The 15,292-nt window shown below is 40.7% G+C and overlaps 1 protein-coding gene across 1 annotated transcript in view; it reads left to right on the top strand.

Moving 5' to 3' along the window:
- Nucleotides 1-15,292, top strand: part of KNTC1 (kinetochore associated 1) — an 87,612-nt gene that overhangs the window by 29,946 nt on the left and 42,374 nt on the right. Inside the window, exons 29-44 of the mRNA XM_006768977.2 lie at nucleotides 65-80; nucleotides 432-566; nucleotides 1,122-1,241; nucleotides 2,475-2,547; nucleotides 3,132-3,199; nucleotides 3,764-4,041; nucleotides 4,416-4,588; nucleotides 5,018-5,115; nucleotides 5,922-6,060; nucleotides 6,286-6,342; nucleotides 7,214-7,380; nucleotides 8,691-8,795; nucleotides 9,663-9,791; nucleotides 10,698-10,814; nucleotides 11,958-12,067; nucleotides 13,756-13,963. Coding sequence (XP_006769040.1) covers nucleotides 65-80; nucleotides 432-566; nucleotides 1,122-1,241; nucleotides 2,475-2,547; nucleotides 3,132-3,199; nucleotides 3,764-4,041; nucleotides 4,416-4,588; nucleotides 5,018-5,115; nucleotides 5,922-6,060; nucleotides 6,286-6,342; nucleotides 7,214-7,380; nucleotides 8,691-8,795; nucleotides 9,663-9,791; nucleotides 10,698-10,814; nucleotides 11,958-12,067; nucleotides 13,756-13,963 — 1,993 coding nt within the window. The remainder of the gene's footprint in view (nucleotides 1-64; nucleotides 81-431; nucleotides 567-1,121; nucleotides 1,242-2,474; nucleotides 2,548-3,131; nucleotides 3,200-3,763; nucleotides 4,042-4,415; nucleotides 4,589-5,017; nucleotides 5,116-5,921; nucleotides 6,061-6,285; nucleotides 6,343-7,213; nucleotides 7,381-8,690; nucleotides 8,796-9,662; nucleotides 9,792-10,697; nucleotides 10,815-11,957; nucleotides 12,068-13,755; nucleotides 13,964-15,292) is intronic.

Genomic DNA, 15,292 nt, shown 5'->3' with positions numbered 1-15,292 from the left:
CATCAGTGTCAGGAGCAGTGTTTGGCAGTTTCTTTAAGATTAAATTCCAAATATCTTGGTCCAGATGGGAACTTGGGAAAGTGAGAGGTAATTGTCTTCCCAGTCATCTTGAGTGGATTTTTTTTTAAACTATATTTTATTGATTTTTTACAGAGAGGAAGGGAGAGTGATAGAGAGTTAGAAACATCAATGAGAGAGAAACCGATCAGCTGCCTCCCACACGGCCCCCACTGGGGACGAGCCCGCAACCATGCCCTTGACCAGAATCAAATCCGGGACCCTTCAGTCCGAGGGCCGACGTTCTATACACTAAGTCAAACAGATTAGGGCACTGCCTTATTTTAATGAATACTTTACCTTTCGAAGGGATGGTTTTTGGGTTCTCTGAGATTTTGTAACAAAGAAATTAATGTGTGTATTGTCTGTTTCAGAGGGTGGTCAGATACATTCTCAAACAAGATGTCCCATCCTCCTTAGAAGACGCTTTGAAGGTGGCCCAAGCCTACATGTTGCCTCCTGATGAAATCTACAGCCTGAGGGTTATAGACCTGATAGATAGAGACCAGGTGCGGATGTGTTATAGTGTCCTTTCTTCCGGGTGGTTTCTTTGTTAGCGAAACCCTTAAAACTCAAAACAACCAAATTATCTACATAGATTAACATAAGATAAAATTATACCAAGATAAAAACACTGAATGTTAGGTTGACCATGTTTTTCATATCTGTAGGGTCTGTAAAAGTGTTTTGTGAATAGCTAATGGGTTTTCACACTCTTTACTACTTAACAAAACTCAGATTCACGTCTTACATTTTCTGTGGTACCCTTTGATTCCAGAATAGGATATGGGCTTTTTATTTTTATTCAGAAGTGTCGTTATTTTTCTATAATTCAATAAGCATAGAATTACAAAGTACAAAGAGTGGCATTTTAATTTAATTTCTTTGTTTGCTATCATCAACAGAATGTTCATGTTTTTATCTTACCATAATCTAGTTTTCAAAATACCTTTTTTTTCTTTAAATAGAAAATGAGAAGTAAGTCCCAACTTACTTCTTTGTGCAACTTGTTTTTTTGCACAAAGGTGTCAGCTGTTTTTTTCCCCTGCAAACACTGTTTATAGGGTGAGGACTGTGTCCTTTTGCTGCGGTCTCTGCCCCCAGAGGAAGCTAAGAAGACTGCAGAAAGGGTCATTATATGGGCACGACTGGCAATGCAAGAAAAACCAGATGATTCTAAAGAGGTGAGATTTTCACTGAATAAAATGTAGGTAAATCTAATTTTTATGGAGAGGAAGCAATAGGGTAAAAGTACAAATGTGAATATCTGCTTTTCTCACTGCTAGAATGGCCTAATATTAAAATTCCTGTGTCAATGCACAACGTAGAAAAAAAGCCAGCTGGCCAGTGTGGTTCAGTGGTTGAGCATCAACACATGAACCAAGAGGTCACCAGTTGGATTCCAGATCAGGGAGAGAGAGAGAGAGAGAGGGAGAGAAACATTGATGTCATAGAGAACATCGATTGGTTGCCTTCTGTACATGCCCTGACCGCAGGTTGAACCTGCAACCCTTCATTATATGGGATGATGCTCCAGCCAACTGAGCCCACTGGCCAGGGCTGCAATCATTCTTGGCACATGCCTGGGTTGTGGGCTCAATCCCCAGTAGAGGGCGGGCAGGAGGCAGCCGATTGATGTTTCCCTCTCTCTCTCTCTCTCTCTCTCTCAAACTCAATAAAAAACATTTTTTTAAAAGAAAAAAACCATTTCAATAATAAAAAATTAAGTTGGTATAAATTCAAAAAGAATTTAAAATTTAAAAAAATAAAGAAAAAAGCCACATAGGGCTGCTTTGGAGCTTTGGCTTGAGCCCACACTAAATGAATTAGGATTAATTGAAGTCTTTGTTTACTTAGGAGTTTCCCATCATGCCTTGCAGTATAAGCAATTTTCCTCATTGTATGGGACATAGTCATTACTATCAAATGTCAGCCACAGAAACAGCATAAATATAAATTATCTTAGAAGGTTGAAACTTAGAAATACTTTCAAGAGAGCCAGTTCACTTCTTTATAGAGATAAGGAACCAAATACCTAATTTATCCAGGGTAGCTGAGATTTTTAAACCTTTAGCGATAGATACCTCCTAACCTGTCTCAGCAGTTCACATAATCTTTTTACTTTTAGGGAAATGAGGTGTTTGGTTTTTTTTGGCGGGGGGGGGGCATTTCTTGGTTCCCCAGCTCTAGGAGAGGGAAAGGCAAAGGTAACTGGTGGGCAGGGGGGGGCAGAGCGAAGTGGGGGGGGGGAGCGAGACCTGAAATGCGGTAATGCACTGGGAGTGCTCCTGAGAGGGACTTTCCAGCAATTTCTTATGGTTTTTTCTGATCCCATAGTTTTCATGTGTTTGTCATGTGTGTGTGCTACCAAAGCGGCAAATAAGGACGTAGATTTCATTTTGCATCTTTCTTTTTAGGACAAGGCCTGGAGAATGTCTGTAGTGAAGACATCAGTAGACATTCTTAAAGTACTGTGCGACATTCAGAAAGGTAATGTCTCCCTCTGTGCCCTCACCTTGGCTCTGTTCTAAAGTTTATCCTTTTCAGAAGGGAGCGTCAACGCCAATCTTATCCTGACCCACAGTTGTTCTGCTCTGATGGTTTTGCTGACCCCACCCACTTTTCTTCATGAAAAGTCTTCCTTGCCTTACTCTTTTGATTTGTAGCATAAGAATAGATGCATCTAAAATCAACTTTTCATTTGTTATGTTTCAGGAAGCTATTTCATGCTAGACTAGATTTCTTTGGTGCCTTGCACTTTTTATTCATATTTCTTCTTATCATTTGGTTATGATGGGGTGGGAACCTATTTAATCTTGAACTTAAATAAAATGATTAACAAAGTAACTCTTGGGCAGAAAAAAGCTACAATTTATTTCAGAAAAATTGCCATTTCTCTTGTAACCTGTAAGCTTCTCTTTTGTACCTTCTGAAAGAATAATTAGATTTCTTTTTGAACTTAAGTTGTCTTAAATCAGCATCTCAATAGACCTAGCTAATTAAAATTTGGCTTTTATAAATTCTGGTAATGTGGGAATTTGGATGTCTGCAATAACTAAAAATTTTAATTACAGACAATCTGCAGAAGAAGGATGAGTGTGAAGACATGTTGAATCTATTTAAAACTGTTGCTAGCTTACAGGTAAAGGTATTAAGCTGTACTGAACATTATTACTGGACTAATCAGTGCCTTTGACATAGATAGTCAGCCCCTCCTTTAAGTTTTCTGCACGGGCCTTCAGAGACTGGATATACAGTCTACTCTTTCATAGTGTCTTAAATATTTTTCTATATAGTTTTATTTTAGACAACTCAGCTTTCTTAAAAATTAATATTTGTTACCTTTGAATTGATTAACTGTCCTAAGATATGAGATTTGAAAAACAATTTTATTTTGGCTCCAGGGTCTTCCTAATGTAAAAGATTGTATAAATAAAAGGACTTTCAAAGTTAAGGGATAAGTTTATCAAATTGAAAAAAGTAGAGGATCTCTTTGTGAAAAGTTAAATTAACGCTGGCAGATTTAACTCTCACAGTACAGCCCATGGAATCCCAAGGGACCCTGGAACCCTCTCTGGGGGTCCATGAGATAAAAACTACATTGACAGCAACAATAAGGAATTGTTTGGGGTGTTTTGTTCCCGGTGCTTTTTACAACGGATGAACTAAACAGACTTGGGGCTTTGTCTTGCTTTCCTTGCGGCAGGAGAACTTTGAGGTCTTTCTTGCATTTGAAGATTACAGCAATCACTCCCTGGTAGCAGAGCTCCGTGAACAGTACATCAAAGCTCAAGAAGTCGCGCAGGCAAAGCACAAACCCAGGGGCACTGCAGAGCCAGCGGCGGCCAAGAAGAGCCTGAGCACCGAGTCCAAGCTGCACCGACAGGCCCTGGCCCTGCAGGTGTCCGAGCAAGAGCTGGAGGCGGAGCTGACCTTGAGGGCCCTGGGCGACGGGAAGGTGGGAACGGCGCTGAAGAAATGCAGGTGCGTCCGGCTCCGCACCCCACAGCTCCTCGGCGGGAGCATTTGCTTCGTTTACTTCCACGGTGGTCGGGGAGGGCCAGTGATACCTTCCTTTTCCACCACCGCGATTCTCGGTTTCTCACCCTGCGAGCCTATTTTGGGTTTCTGGGTCCGGAGGTGGTAGCATAGAAGACACCTGACTAACACTGCATAGTTAGGTAACCTCACCTTGCATCTGACAGCTAACAGCATCCTAAACAAGTTGAGGGAAAAAACGAACTAAAGACCATGAAGCCATTTTAAAAGTTGGTGGTGGTTGTATCTTGACCCAAGAAAGACAAGTGCATTTACCTTCGATAAGTGTTCTAACTTCCAACTCTTCCTTTCTCCCAAAGAGACTTGTTTAAGTATCACTGCAACATGGACACTGGGAAGCTGCTGTTTCTGACGTGTCAGAAGCTTTGTCAGATGTTGGCTAATGACATTCCGATGACGGCACCGGTGGGACTAAGCCTTCCTTCCGAAATACATGACCTCGCGTGCCAAGCGGCCACCATCTGCAGTCCAGGTGACAAGATTTGTCCTACACAGAGTTTGATCTATGGTTCATGTCCTACTTACCTCCCAGACACTGCCCCTTTACATGGACATTGCGGTCACGAGAGAAGAGGTCGGTCGTATCTCCATTTTACAAAGGGATGATTATGATCCATTCTCTGTGGGGATTCTTAAAGCATCACCAAATAGTAACGATGTCATTTCGGACCGTGACGATGTTCACTTTCCTGGACTGTGAAATTCCTTGCCCCACCCCCATACCTGGTCTTACTTTCCAGCCAAGCTTAAGAAAACCTTTGATGTGTGTTACTTAGGGTTATGTGGGAACCTCTCTGCTTGGTGGCCTGCCTTAGAATTTGTGAGTCGTGGTTATTAACAGGTTGTCAGTATTCTAAATAAGTGAACTATTAGTTAATGATTTTTCTTGATTGTCTTTCAGATTTCCTCCTAGATGCTCTGGAACTGTGTAAATACACGCTAATGGCGGTCGAGCTTTCCAGACAGTGCCAGATGGACGACGGGGGGATCCTGATGAAAGTAAATGCTTTTGAATTTTCTCCTTAAGCCAAAGCTCTGCCACTCCACACGCACCACTTTTAAGTCACATGCATCGTCTACACAAATACTGACTTGTCTCTTGTAGTTTCTTATTCTGGACCAGTGGGCATGAAGCACTTCTGTTTTCCAGTCACATTTATTGCCTCCAATTTGCACAGTCTTAGGAAATATTGGGCCTCAAACAAGGCATTGTCCTCTGAGCATTGTCCTTATCTTAGGCTAACAGTTTAATTAAAAATGGCATTGTTGCCGTAGCCGGTTTGGCTCAGTGGATAGAGCGTCAGCCTGCAGACCGAAAGGGGAAAAATATCCTCGGGTGAGAATTTAAAAATTAAATAAATAAATAAATAAAATAACATAAAATGGCATTGTCGGCCTGGCCAGTGTGGCTCAGTGGTTGAGCATCAACCTATGAACCAGGAGGTCACAGTTCAATTCCCGGTCAGGGCACATGCTCGGGTTGTGGGTCAGATCCCCAATGGGGGGCATAGTGCTTAGACGTTATGCCCCCGAGCAGGAGGCAGCTGATCAATGATTCTCTCTCATCATTGATGTTTCCATCTCTCTCCTTGTGAAATCAGTAAAAATATATTTTAAATAGATATTAAAATAAAATGGCATTGTGATAAGCCATCGACCAGAAGGAACAGACTATGTAGTCATATTTGACCATCAAACTGCATTTGACTCTACTATCCCTGATTCTGGATTCTGCTTGGTGAGGATAGTTTTGTGTGCTTTGGAGTTTCCTTATGGGCATCTTTTCTGTGCGATTTGGCCTTCAGACTTCTTTTGGAACACACAGAGACCCGTATGAAGAGTGGTCCTACAGCGACTTCTTCAGTGAGGATGGGATCGTTCTGGAGTCGCAGATGGTGCTCCCTGTGATTTACGAGCTGATCTCATCACTGGTCCCTCTAGCTGGTAAATCCCCTTCGTGGCCTTGCTGTCTGTGTATCTCTGCTTTATTGACGGGAGTTTAAACTATAGAGGTTTGGAACTAGAACTACAACAGAGTAATGTAGACGCACCTCCCTGGCATCATGCTGAGCAAAAGAAGCCAGGCACAAAAGAATGTCTCTGTGATGTGCACGTGTGCTCCACGGGAGAGTTATTTTCTTGATTTTTATTTAATTTATTCTCTTGTAGAAAGCAGGAGACATCCCCTGGATTCTACGAGTTTACCATACTGCTCCGTCAGTGAAGGTATTTGACATGAGAAATGCACGGCCTTTGTATGATGATTTTGTAAATATACCAATGTAGAAATTCCTTGGAATCCTGAATATGACTCTGACTCATGTTCTTAATATAGTTATTTATTTACTAGAGGCCCGGAGCACGAAATGCGTGCATGGGTACGGTCCCTATGCCTGGCCTGCAATCAGGGCCATGATCAGGGCCACCTTCCCTGGCTGCCAGCAGCCAGCCCTGCCTCCACCTCCCCCTAGTTCCCGGTTCGCCATGGGGTGATCAGAGCCTGCCGGCTGGGGAGAGGGACCAAGAGGTTGGCCATTCCTGCCTGCTCACCGGCCCCGCCTCCGCTGCGGGCCGCCCTCTGTGTGTTGGGTGACCGGCAGGGCAGGAGCCTTGGCCTGGTACCGCCTGCATCCCCTGCCACCCACCCCCTGTTGGGTGATGGGAGCTTGCCGGCCGGGGAAAGGAACCAAGAGGTGGTCAGTGCACCTCATAGTGACTGGTCGAGCGATCATTCTGGTCGTTCTGCTGTTGGGGTCAATTTGCATATTACCCTTTTATTATATAAGATTACTGTTACATTGTTATTCTTTCAAAGGGTCAGAAAACTATGTGATTAGCTTTATAGCCTTAAGTTTTTGAAGCTGTTCATAAATTTTGGTTTTCCAAGTGGAGAAATGGTTTCCTCAGGTAATGATTTAAGCATCTCAAAATAGGCAGGTCATAATCAAAATACCTCATTATCTAGCGGACTTTAGATTTTCTGGCTTAAATCAATCTGCAATGAAGAAGTAATTCTGTCCCTCAAAACAATTTCTAATAATATGATCTAATTTGTTTAAAAATACCTAAATATTAAAATACTTTTATCATTTCACAGGAGACGGCCTTACTTTTTTACCCTGTATAAATTCCATCTCCGCCCTGCTTCAGAGCCTGCAGGAATCGAGCCAGTGGGAGCTGGCCCTGAGATTTGTGGTTCTCTCATTTGGGACCTGTCTTCAGTACTCTGTGTCAAACTTCATGGATGCCAATTTGAGTGAAAAGGTACAGTTTGATTTTGTGGAATATAGAGAACAACATAGACTGATGAACAGTGTCAGATCCAAAGACAGAGAAACAGCGATCAGACTATTAATCCCCAGAGGGAAAGTAGGGGAGGGTGGGGGTAAGGGGAAGAGATCAACCAAAGGACTTGTATACATGCATATAAGCCAAATCAATGGACATGGACATCAGGGGGATGAGAGCATGAGGGTGGGGGGGAAGATAGGGGTTAATGGAGGGGATGATGACACATTTGTAATTCCTTAACTAATAAAGAATTCAAAGATAAAAAAAAAAGAAAAGGTACAGTTCGAGAACAAATACTTTGGGTGACTCAGACACAGAAACACTGCCAAACAAAGGCATTTAGGGTCCACATTTTCCTATTGGGCTCTATAACAAGGAAATCAATAATTCGTCAGATTTAAGAAACATTTGTTGAGTGTCCCTAAGATTCAGGTGGTGGTCAGATCCTTGCACACATTTCATATTCAGTCTGTGCAACAACCCCAAGACTCTCCATTTTCCACATGAGGAAACCTCCGAGGCCAGGGATCCCATGAGGCCACAACTCTCGTCTGCTGTTCGTTCTGTTGTGGCCCAAACTATACTTATTACCTGACAGCATCAGGGAACAGATTCTAGAAGACCAGCTGCCTGTTCGTAACTTGCCTTTGGAGCTCAGGGATTGGTCTCAGGGATTGCGATCATTGCTACTACTCTGTTGCTATTTATTAAATAACAACTCTTGAAAAATGAACTTCATTGAAGTCTAGCTTTCAAAATTAAAATGCCCATGTTTGAAGTTTATCACCCAATTTATTTGCCTTGTCAACAACACCACGATTAAGATATAGGCTAAAAAGTAAAGATATAGCCTCAAAGGTATAGACAGATTTAAGAATCTAGATATTTGAGCCCAGCCAGTGTGGGTCAATGGTGAAGTGTTGACCTTAGAACCAGGAGGTCATGGTTCAGTTCTCAGTGAGGGCACATGCCCAGCTTTCGGGCATAATCCCCAGTGTGGGGCATTCAGGAGGTAGCTAATCAATGATTCTCTCTCATCACTGATGTTTCTATCTCTCTCTCCCTTCCTCTCTGAAATCAATAAAAATATATTTTAAAGAAAGGAAGAAAGAAAATCTAGATATTTGAAAAGGTTCCTTTTTGCCCTTTCCTACTCCGTTCTCCCCCAGCCCCAGCTCTCTGTCATTATAGATTAATTGCCTGTGCTTTTTCATATATTGATGAAAGTTTTCACAATGATGCATAGAAGTGGACCTAACAAGTCTTTTGTTCTTTTCTAAAAGCTGTTTGGAGAGGCCATGTTAGTTAATTCAAGGAAAGTTATGGTGGCATTGAAAGAGAAAGCCATTACGTTTGTCAGGGGAAATGCTACAACACTGTTGCACAAAGTGAGTATTTGTTCTTGGTAAGCTGTTTTGTTTTCGGGTGTGTTTTTTCCTCTCTCTTCTGGTTGCTTCTGCTGTCTCAGGTTAATAGTGAAGAGGGAGCCCAGCCCACATGGCTCAGTGGTTGAGGTCACAGTTTGATTCCCGGTCAGGGCACATGCCCAGGTTGCAAGCTCGATGCCAGTGTGGGGCGTGCAGCAGACAGCCAATCAACAATTCTCTCTCATCATTGGTGTTTCTATCTCTCTCTCTCCTATCTCTCTATCCCCCTCCTCTGAAATCAATAAAAATGTATATATTTTTTAAAAAGAGTGAAGAGGGGGAAGGGATTTGAAGAAAGTGATGAGATAGCCATTCAAAAGAAAAGGTAAGGTTTCTGTGCCCTAAGGAGCACAATCCTTTTTTTGTTTGTTAATTCTCACCCAAGGATATTTTTTTATTGATTTTTAGAGAGAGTGGAAGGGGGGGAGAGAGAGACAGAGAAACATCGATGTGAGAGAGACACATCAATTTGGTTGTCTCTTGCATGCACTCTGACCAGGGCCAGGGATCGAGCCTGCAAATGAGGTTCATGCCCTTGACCAGAATCAAACCTGGGATGCTTCAGTCCGCCGGCCGATGCTCTATGCCCTGAGCTAAAACTGGCCAGTGCTAGAACACAATTCTTATAGTTGCTTTTCTTAAACTTAAATATTGATAAAGGATATTAAAACTAAACAAACACGTTGGAACTATGTTATAATAACTAACCTTGTGTGAAACGATTGTTCTTTAATAGGGTCTATAATTAAGTTTAATGACGAGCTTTTAGAGCCCATTTTCTGTTTTGATTGTAAAGAATTTGCTTCTCTGGGTGCTTTCTTCCCACAGGTATTCAATTGTCGCCTGGTGGATCTCGACTTGGCACTGAGTTACTGCACTCTCTTACCCCAAAAAGACGTGTTTGAAAGTCTCTGGAAGCTCATCGATAAAGCATGGCAGAATTACGACAAAATTTTGGTATGACCTGGGAGCGCACACCGTTAATACTTAAAATATTGAAGATTTAGCCCAGCCGGCATAGCGAATTACGACAAAATTTTGGTATGACCTGGGAGCTCACACCGTCAATACTTAAAATATTGAAGATTTAGTCAGTCTATGATCCAGAAGGTCAAGGTTCGATTCCCAGTCAGGGCACATGCCCGGTTTGCAGGCTCAATCCCCAGTGTGGGCATGCAGGATGCAGCCAATTGATGATTCTCTTCATTGAGTTTTTATCTCTCTCTCTCTCCCTCTCCCTTCCTCTCTGAAATCAATAAAAATAGATTTTTAAAAAATATTGAAGATTTAGGGGGAAAAGAAGTTGGCTTTGTCATCAGATCTTAAGATTTCACAGAAGGAGTGTCATACTACCTCACTTGGTTTCTACCAGCTTTTGCTTGACTAGTGGCACTTTGGTGAATGTATGCAGGTCCTAAGCATTGCTCAACCAAAAGAATTACAATGTTTTATTTCTTAAAATCTGTACGCAGCCATAGACCTCATCTCTTATGTTTACTCTAGTATATTGGAGTCCTTTGAGCTATGACCTTGTTCTTTTTTGTAGGACAAGGTTTAATTGATGCAAGATTTCTCTTTGACGTGTGTGTGTTTTAAAATTTGCCCTGGGGGAGGGGGAGTTGCTTTTGCAGGATAACTACAATTTGGTCTTTTCTTATGAAGGAAAGCCAGGCTAAATTGCTGGCATCATGCCAAAAGCTGAATGACCTGAATGTTGTATAAGCAATGACTGTGTACAGAGCACTATAGCATGTCACATTATTAGCCCAAAGAAAGGTTATGATTTTTATTGTTTGTTTTCATCTAAAAGGTGTTGGTACATATTCTCTGTGCAGTTGAATTTTACTTGTTTTCATTTTTTAGGCAATATCTCTGGTGGGCTCTCAGCTGGCCAGTCTCTATCACGAAACAGAAATGGAGCTCAGATTTCGTGAACTCAGTACTGATGCCCAGTGGGGTATTCGCCTTGGTAAACTTGGTGTAAGTATTCTCTGTGGCACCGAAAATTCCATACATTCTAATATCTACCCCAGTGATGGCGAACCTATGACACGTGTGTCAGAGGTGACACTCAAACTCATTTTTTTGGTTGATTTTTCTTTGTTAAATGGCATTTAAATATATAAAATAAATATCAAAAATATAAGTCTTTGTTTTACTATGGTTGCAAATATCAAAAAATTTCTATATGTGACACGGCACCAGAGTTAAGCTAGGGTTTTTCAAAATGCTGACACGCCGAGCTCAAAAGGTTCGCCATCACTGATCTACCCAGTTAGAAAACTTCAAAGATCTCATTCTTTACTTTTGGGGAGAGAAATATATATACATATAATGTGTGTGTGTGTATAAATATATATGTATATTTGTGTGTGTGTATATATGTATATGTATATATGGTATATATGTATATATATGTTTTATATGTGTGTATGTACATATTAAGTACACTCACTGGTGCTTTCAAAGAAGTAGAGGCCTTTTGTCTCATTTTCTTTTCTCTATATTTTTAAGGAAATTAAGAGGCTTGACATCATTTTCATCTGTTTACCTTTCTCATTTATAGGAAAATGTCTAGCATTAATTGACATTTATACAATTTCAGGCCTAGCCTTTAGCCTTATACTTTTGTGCTGCTATTACTTGGTTTAAGATAATATTAAAATGTATGTACAGGTGCAGTAAGCTTTAAGAACTCCGACTAGGGAAAAGTAAATGGCCCTTATTTTTACTTTTCAAACACAAACAAAATCCTGTTTTCTTTACTATAAATGTAAAACGTTTTATTTAATTTGCAAATAGTTGACCTACCAAGAATGTAACCACTACAGAAATGGCATGTGTTTTGGGGTGTAACTCCTGTGCAGTCATGGGACTGGTTGTTGCTAACAACCAGACTTACCGATGAAGAGGCAAGGGTTAGTGTGACCGAGAGAGATTTAGGATCCACCGCACAATATACCTGAAGTCTCCGAATGGTGGTCAAGCTGGGTAGTGTGCTAAAAATCAAGTGGGGGAGCCTCAGGAAAATGCTTTTCTATTAAAAGGCACAGCACAATGGTGCCCTTATTCTAATGCATTTCGGTTTAGTTGAGTTTTTTGTTTTGCTCTTTTTATTTCTAGATTTCTTTTCAGCCGGTTTTCAGGCAACATTTTCTCACCAAGAAAGACCTCATTAAAGCTCTTGTGCAGAATACAGATATGGACACAAGCCTCCTTCTGGAATATTGCAGGTAACTCTTAAAACTTGAATGGTATTTTTGCTGTTAGCCATACAAACTGTGGCAATCCTTACCGTGAGAACACAGTAGTAAGGATGGTTATTACTGTGGTCCCCAGACCTCTGATGTTTCTCCTCCCCACCCCCTCACCCCCCGCCACCCTAATTTGGGGATCCAGCCCAAAACCCAGGCATGTACCCTGACTGGGAATCAAACCGTGACTTCCTGGTTGATAGGTCAACACTCAACCACTGAGCCACATTGGCTAGGCATGATGTTTTCTTTTGCTCATCCTCAAACTGAATAAATCCAGGATTAAATCCTCTTAAGATAACACCTTTTTGCCCTAACTGATTTGGCTCAGTGAATAGAGCGTCGGCCTGCGGACTCAAGGGTCCCAGGTTCGATTCTGGTCAAGGGCATGTACCTTGGTTGTGGGCACATTCCCAGTAGGGGGGGTGCAGGAGGCAGCTGATCGACGTTTCTCTCTTATCGATGTTTCTAACTCTCTATCCCTCTCCCTTCCTCTCTGTAAAAAAAAAAATCAATAAAATATATTTTAAAAAAAAGATAACACCTTTTTAAGTGTTTTCCCAAACTCCCCTCATGATAAGCATCACCTAGGACACATGATTTAAAAAATACAGATTCCTGGGCCCCTCCCTGGTGTTTCTCCAGCAGGCCTGGGCAAAGGCCCAGGAATCTGATCCTTAATAGGAGCTGCAGATGACTCCCACAGTCAGGGAAATTTGGGAGTATGCTTTTGAGCAATTAAACTTCTAACTCAGATCAATTTAGGAGCAAGGTAATCTTAAATAAAAAATCAGTGAAAAGTAGGATTTAGGAAGAATTTTAAAAAATAGTTTAATAAGTGAATAAAAAAATTAAAGATTAAATGTTACAGATAAAATTTACTGTGATGAGTAGGAATAGATGATTGGTAATTTATATCTTAGATGTTTCTAATAGAATGACCTGTTTCCTGGCACATTACTAGTTTCAAAGAGCTTTCACACATCTCTTAATTTTTACAGTTTTTATTGCATATTATCGTCAATTTACATATCTCTTGCCTAGATAGACTTCAGTCTCAGCTTGAGCATGAATACCTTCAGTTTTAAGAAGAGCTGTGTGCTTGCTCTCTCTGGTTCCAGAGACCCTGCTAATAGCCACAAAAATGATCTTGGACCACAGCCTTCCAGACATATTGGTCATTTGAGGGGTCCTGGTGCCAACAGGCCTCCCCAGGCCCCAAGATGGCGGAAGAGCAAGAATAACCTTTGATCTTTTTTTAAAGGCAATAGTTAACTCCAGTGACAGGTAGATTAGCTGATTGATTATAAGACTGAACAACAGGCCCTAACCGGTTTGGCTCAGTGGATAGAGCGTCGGCCTGCGGACTGAAAGGTCCCAGGTTCAATTCCGGTCAAGGGCATGTGCCTTGGTTGCGGGCACATCCCCGGTAGGAAGTGTGCAGGAGGCAGCTGATCGATGTTTCTCTCTCATCGATGTTTCTAGCTCTCTATCCCTCTCTCTTCCTCTCTGTAAAAAATCAATAAAATATATTATTAAGAAAAAATGACTGGACAACAGGAGGGTTAGATTTCAGCGATAGGAGCAGGGACTTAAGTTTTCCGAGATATTTGTGTGGAAACGTGTGCATTTGCAGGGATTGGTGTGTAACCGAATACTTCTCTTAGCACCTTTCAGCTGAACTGTGATGCAGCTCTTCAGCTGTTCATTGAAACTCTGCTCCACAACACGAACGCCAGCCACAGCCAGGGGGACGCGAGCTCGGCCTCCACAACGCAGCAGCACGCCAGACTCCTGGCCAAAGCCCTGGAAATGGTGCCTTTACTGACGAGCACCAAAGACTTGGTCATCAGTCTTAGTGGGATCCTCCATAAGGTAGAGTGTGGTGAAGTGAACGTGGTCTTAGTGGCATACTCTCTAAGGGAGAGGCCTGGTGGAAGGAGCACATCAGGTCATTTTAAATGCCCCTCTCCCCTTAATTAATTAGCTACATAGGACCAAATTGGAAATGTAAGCCCTGCGTTATTTTAATAATTTTTACTTTTGAAGTAATTTTAGATTTTTAATATAGCTTAATACAGCAGTTTTTCTTTTTTAAAAAAGTAGATACAGCCTTTTTTTCAGATTTTAATAAATAGCACATATTCTTTGAAAAACTAGAGAGAAAGGTATAAACCTAAAAAGTGAAAAATTTTAAATAGATAAAAATGTTAATAGCTTGGTGACTATCTTACACTAAATATATTATCCTATTACTCTCTTTTTTCACTTACTATATTGTTATTAAATGTCAGTAAGTATCCATCTATCTCATTTTTGACAAATACATATTTGTTATTCCACAATAGGGATGAAATCTGTGTTTTATCAGGCCTTTATAGATGGACGTTTAAATTATTTGTAAATTTTTTTTACTATAAATTGTTACAATGAATATCTTCATGCATACATGTTTGCCTTCTTGTTTAATTATTTCTGTTAGGAGATCTGAGAGTTGGAATTTTTAGGTCAAGAGGTAGTTTGGTGGTGGGATGAAGTTCGAAGGAAGGGGAAATAAGATTCTAAGAAACACTTCAGTTTTATATTTTGCTTGCACTTCAGCCAAAAATTATATATAACTTGCTCAAAATTTCTAGGTACCATAGAGATCATCTTCCCACTTTGTTCAGTGTTATTCGTGTGCCTTGGGTTGGCATTTAAAAAATGAAGAAAAAAAAACTAATGATGTGTAAGTAGGAACAAAGAACAAAGAGAATATTCCCTTTTAATGAACATATACATGCCACCCAATTAAATATTCATGTCTGTGTATGATTAGAGCTGGAATGGGATACCTTAACTAATAATAATAAAAAAATGAAAAATAAAAAAAATAAAAGAAGCACTCTAACCACTGTTTAGAGCTGTTGGTAGTTGATTAGAAGCATAATACATTGAAGGAGAACAAAAAAAAAAATTAGTTATCCGATGTCTTACTGGGCGGTCTTTTGAGGTTCCTTAGAACTCCACATTTTATTCTAGTTCCTTTTCTTTAAAAGGGACACAGAAATAAAAAGTTTTTTCGTGCTTCCCATATTTTTATCATTTACCTTAATTCAGTTTTTGCTGTACTGAGGCGATTTAAATCTAAGAGAATGAAGTCAGAAACAGACTGATTTGGAGAAATTAAGGCAAAGCCTTTGATCTCCAACAATAAACATAGAT

This window comes from Myotis davidii, unplaced genomic scaffold, assembly GCF_000327345.1.
Source record: "Myotis davidii unplaced genomic scaffold, ASM32734v1 scaffold223, whole genome shotgun sequence".
Taxonomy (NCBI): domain Eukaryota; kingdom Metazoa; phylum Chordata; class Mammalia; order Chiroptera; family Vespertilionidae; genus Myotis; species Myotis davidii.
The sequence above is the reverse complement of the archived record's forward strand: the minus strand, read 5'-3'. Positions and strand labels throughout refer to the sequence as shown.